Below are 4,186 nucleotides of genomic sequence, written 5' to 3'. Positions count from 1 at the left end.
AAATAGTCATTTTAGACCTATTGTGTGAGAATTTGAGGGAATAAAGACTAACCTGTTTAATTTTAAAATTTTGGACTGAACTGTTTTACGGGGCAAAGTACAGGAATAACAAGTATTTAATCCTTATAAATTTTTACAAAGGGTTAATTATGAGTAGAGACGCATTATAAGTAAAGACACGTTCAGTGCAATGACGTAACATTTGTAAAGAATTTGAGTGAACTCTTATGACTTATCTCAATGTTTATAAATTTTGACAAAGGTTACAATGAAATAATATTTCTATAGAATTTCAGTAAACTTTAATGACTTCTCTCGCTGTTTAGAAAATTCACCAATTAATTGACACTCTTTAATTTCATGCTTGATTGATAATAAGGTATTTGATCTTAAGTGATGCTAAGGAGATGAGAACTTTGTTAGTTATGCTAAACTTTCTTAAATGTCACATTTTATCAACCTGTATCTGTGATTGTTTGAAACTAAAATGAACAATGTGAAACAAAGTAATTGATTTTACTTGAATCATTTTTGTTTATCACGTTACAGATAAATCGAACTCCTCTCGTTATCACTTAGGCTAACCCAAAATTATCTTCCCTTGAATCATTTCCACATAGTTTTGTATTCTTCTCCAAATATTTCCCACCATGTCTAATTACCGTAAATTTCCTTGTATTAGGAACCTAACGAGTGTAGTTTGGCTTGTCTATTCGCTATGGTTTTTTTTTTTTTTTTCTATAGCTTATAGGCTCGCTTTTAAGTGAGCGATAAGTTCAAATATAGTTGGTCTATCTTATATGTCACTGTGACACCTCCACGAAACCTTGTTCTGACCATTATTATGTGTCAGCGGGTGGGTATGTAATGACCTTCTTGGCATGAGTTATTATCAATGGAATTACCATTATTTCAAAAAAAGAACAAAATTCATTAATTGGCTATAAATAAAAAGAACAAAATTCACAATTAGGGAAGGGGGTAAGAAAATCCCACCAATAGAACCGGGAGTTGTCAAAGGGACAACTGGATCCACTAGAGGCCCAAATTCGAGCTGACGCGTCGCGTGGACCGTAGATCCAGTACTCAATACTTGGCGAGACCGAATTTGCAGCGCATTTAAGGCGCATTTCATTTCGGGCGGAGTTTCCATTTTCATTTCAATTTCATTTCGATCGCCAATTCATTTCTTTTTCTTGGTTTTATTTTTTCTGTTTCCAATTTGAACCAGACACCCAGAGCCGGAGCCTCTCTCTCTCTCTCTCTCTCTCTCTCTCTCACTCAAACGCGAGCAGCTCAGCCTCAAACGCTCATTCTAGGGTTTCGAAAAGGTGAATCTCCGCGCCGTTTCGATCCGAATTCGTTCATATAATGTGCTCGAAATTTCCACGTTTTGCTTGATTTGAGTGTTCGCCGTTCGGATTTTGTTGTTTTCTGGATGATTTTTGCTACATTCGGTTGGAATCTTGATATTTGTTTCTTCATCGTTTTGATTTTGGTAGATTTGTCTCCTGATCTGGTTGGTTATATGTGATGAGGATTTGGATTCTTGAATTTTTTTTTTCCGGAATAAAAATCCATGAATTAGATGCGTATTTTACTTTTGGTTTGTGATTTTCGCTTGAGATTATGTTAAGTTGGATTTGATGTGTGATATTTGTTAGCTTCAGTTTCTTTTTTATAATGCATCAATGATGATAGGTAGCAATTGCTATGCATCCTTGTGTTTCTGGGAGAGAAATGACCTATTGATATGTGATGACTGATGAATGACCGTTTAAAGTTTGTTTTTGGTTTGTAATTGAATGATTATTTGCTTTCAGGAATAATAGAAGATGGCCGATACCGAGGATATTCAGCCTCTTGTCTGTGATAATGGGACTGGAATGGTCAAGGTATGCAAACGGAATTATGTACCTGCATTTAGGATTGAGTGTAGTACATTTATCTGTATATCTGTTTTAATCATGTGGTTGCTTTGATGTTAGCAAATGGACTTATTTTGATCAAAATCTTGTGTTCTTTTTTAGGCTGGATTTGCTGGAGATGATGCTCCAAGAGCCGTGTTCCCAAGTATTGTTGGTCGCCCCCGTCATACTGGCGTTATGGTTGGCATGGGCCAGAAAGATGCGTATGTTGGGGATGAGGCTCAGTCCAAGCGTGGTATCTTAACTCTGAAATACCCTATTGAGCATGGAATTGTGAGCAATTGGGATGACATGGAGAAGATCTGGCATCATACCTTCTACAATGAACTTCGTGTTGCTCCAGAAGAGCACCCTATTCTTCTTACTGAAGCACCTCTCAATCCTAAGGCAAATCGTGAGAAAATGACCCAGATAATGTTTGAGACCTTCAATGCTCCTGCTATGTATGTTGCCATCCAGGCTGTTCTTTCCCTCTATGCCAGTGGTCGTACAACTGGTAAGTTCTTCAGCCTGCTCAGATTTTGCATTAGCTTTATTCCTTTCCAAGTAATGTACTCTGGCAATTGAATTGAGACCTAAACTAATGGTTTACTTGTAGTAATTTTGTGAATTGAGTTGGGTATCGGAATTGTTTTACTTGGCATGAATTTGGGGTATTGAAGGTTCAGCTTAAAATGTAACAAAGACAAAATTTGGTAGGTGACTGCCTTTTATATGGGAATTTCCAATAGATAAGTAGAGCATCTGCATTCATTTGGAGGTTTTATGATTTTTGGATGAATGTGAAAAATTCACGTTAAGTTTTGATTTTTTAGAATGATACTGAGCCCAGAGAATCATCTTGGTTGTGTAAATCTGTGAGTATTTGATATCATGTTTGATGATGAATATATTGAGTTCGAAGTTCTGAATAAATTAAACTCAACATTGCATGTTTGATCTATCAAATTCAGTATAGAAGTATGTCTGATCAAATTCAATATTTATTTCTTATATATTGTTTCTTATTTTCTATGTGCTTGATTGCAGGTATTGTTCTCGACTCTGGAGATGGTGTCAGTCACACAGTCCCCATTTATGAGGGGTATGCCCTTCCACATGCCATTCTGCGACTTGACCTGGCAGGTCGTGACCTGACTGATGCCCTGATGAAAATCTTGACTGAGCGTGGGTACTCATTTACCACCACAGCTGAACGTGAAATTGTGAGGGACATGAAGGAGAAGTTGGCTTATATTGCTCTTGACTACGAACAAGAATTGGAAACTGCCAAAACCAGCTCTTCTGTTGAGAAAAGCTATGAGTTGCCTGATGGTCAGGTGATCACCATTGGAGCTGAGCGTTTCAGATGCCCAGAAGTCCTCTTCCAGCCATCCATGATTGGCATGGAAGCTGCTGGTATCCATGAGACCACATACAATTCGATAATGAAATGTGATGTTGATATTAGGAAGGATTTGTACGGAAACATCGTACTCAGTGGTGGTTCCACTATGTTTCCTGGAATTGCTGATAGAATGAGTAAGGAAATTACTGCCTTGGCCCCTAGCAGCATGAAGATTAAGGTGGTTGCCCCACCAGAAAGAAAGTACAGTGTGTGGATCGGAGGCTCTATCTTAGCATCCCTCAGTACCTTCCAGCAGGTTTGTTTCCTGATTTGGTGATATGTACTGTGTTTTTGTACAAACTGCCCTTGATAGAGATTGTTAATGAAACATCTGATTTCATTTGTGCAGATGTGGATCGCCAAAGCTGAGTACGATGAATCAGGCCCTTCAATTGTGCACAGAAAATGCTTCTGATTACAATCAAGGATTGGTGGACTTCAGTATCTCTATTTGGAAAGAAAAATGCTGCTTGCATTCTTGTTCTCTGGTTTTGTTGTCCGTTTTTCTTTGCTTTCTATTGTCTTAATGTCTGAACTATTATGACCTTGTAGGCTTACTGCTGGATTATTTTGTAATTCTATTTGAGATGCTTTTATTCTCAGTGGTCATTCGGTAGCATGCTTTCATTCTCACCTTACTTTTGCTTGCTCAGTTTTCTCTGTGATTTGTCCTACTTTGATCTTTGAGTGATTGATTTAGCGGGTTTTTGACACGAAAGAGCTAATTATTAGGATGAAGAATTTGGAAGATACTGTCGTTATTATTTTCAGCAGAAGCAAGTTGGTCTTTGCTGGTTACTTCTACCTAATACTACTCTTGAAAGAATGTGCATGTTGAATGAACCTGCTCTTGTTGCATAACAAGTATGAC

At 37.6% G+C, this 4,186-nt stretch overlaps 1 protein-coding gene across 1 annotated transcript; it reads left to right on the top strand.

Annotated features, from left to right (window-relative positions):
* Positions 1 to 1,168: 1,168 nt before the first annotated feature.
* On the top strand, positions 1,169 to 3,953 carry LOC133720773 (actin). The gene is made up of 5 exons (XM_062147244.1): positions 1,169 to 1,331; positions 1,824 to 1,895; positions 2,031 to 2,424; positions 2,958 to 3,571; positions 3,665 to 3,953. The coding sequence occupies exons 2-5, from the start codon at positions 1,836 to 1,838 to the stop codon at positions 3,728 to 3,730; spliced, it is 1,134 nt and encodes a 377-aa protein (XP_062003228.1). The 5' UTR covers positions 1,169 to 1,331; positions 1,824 to 1,835; the 3' UTR covers positions 3,731 to 3,953.
* Positions 3,954 to 4,186: the final 233 nt, after the last annotated feature.

This window comes from Rosa rugosa, chromosome 7 (genome assembly GCF_958449725.1).
Source record: "Rosa rugosa chromosome 7, drRosRugo1.1, whole genome shotgun sequence".
NCBI classification, from domain to species: Eukaryota; Viridiplantae; Streptophyta; class Magnoliopsida; order Rosales; family Rosaceae; genus Rosa; species Rosa rugosa.
The sequence above is the reverse complement of the archived record's forward strand: the minus strand, read 5'-3'. Positions and strand labels throughout refer to the sequence as shown.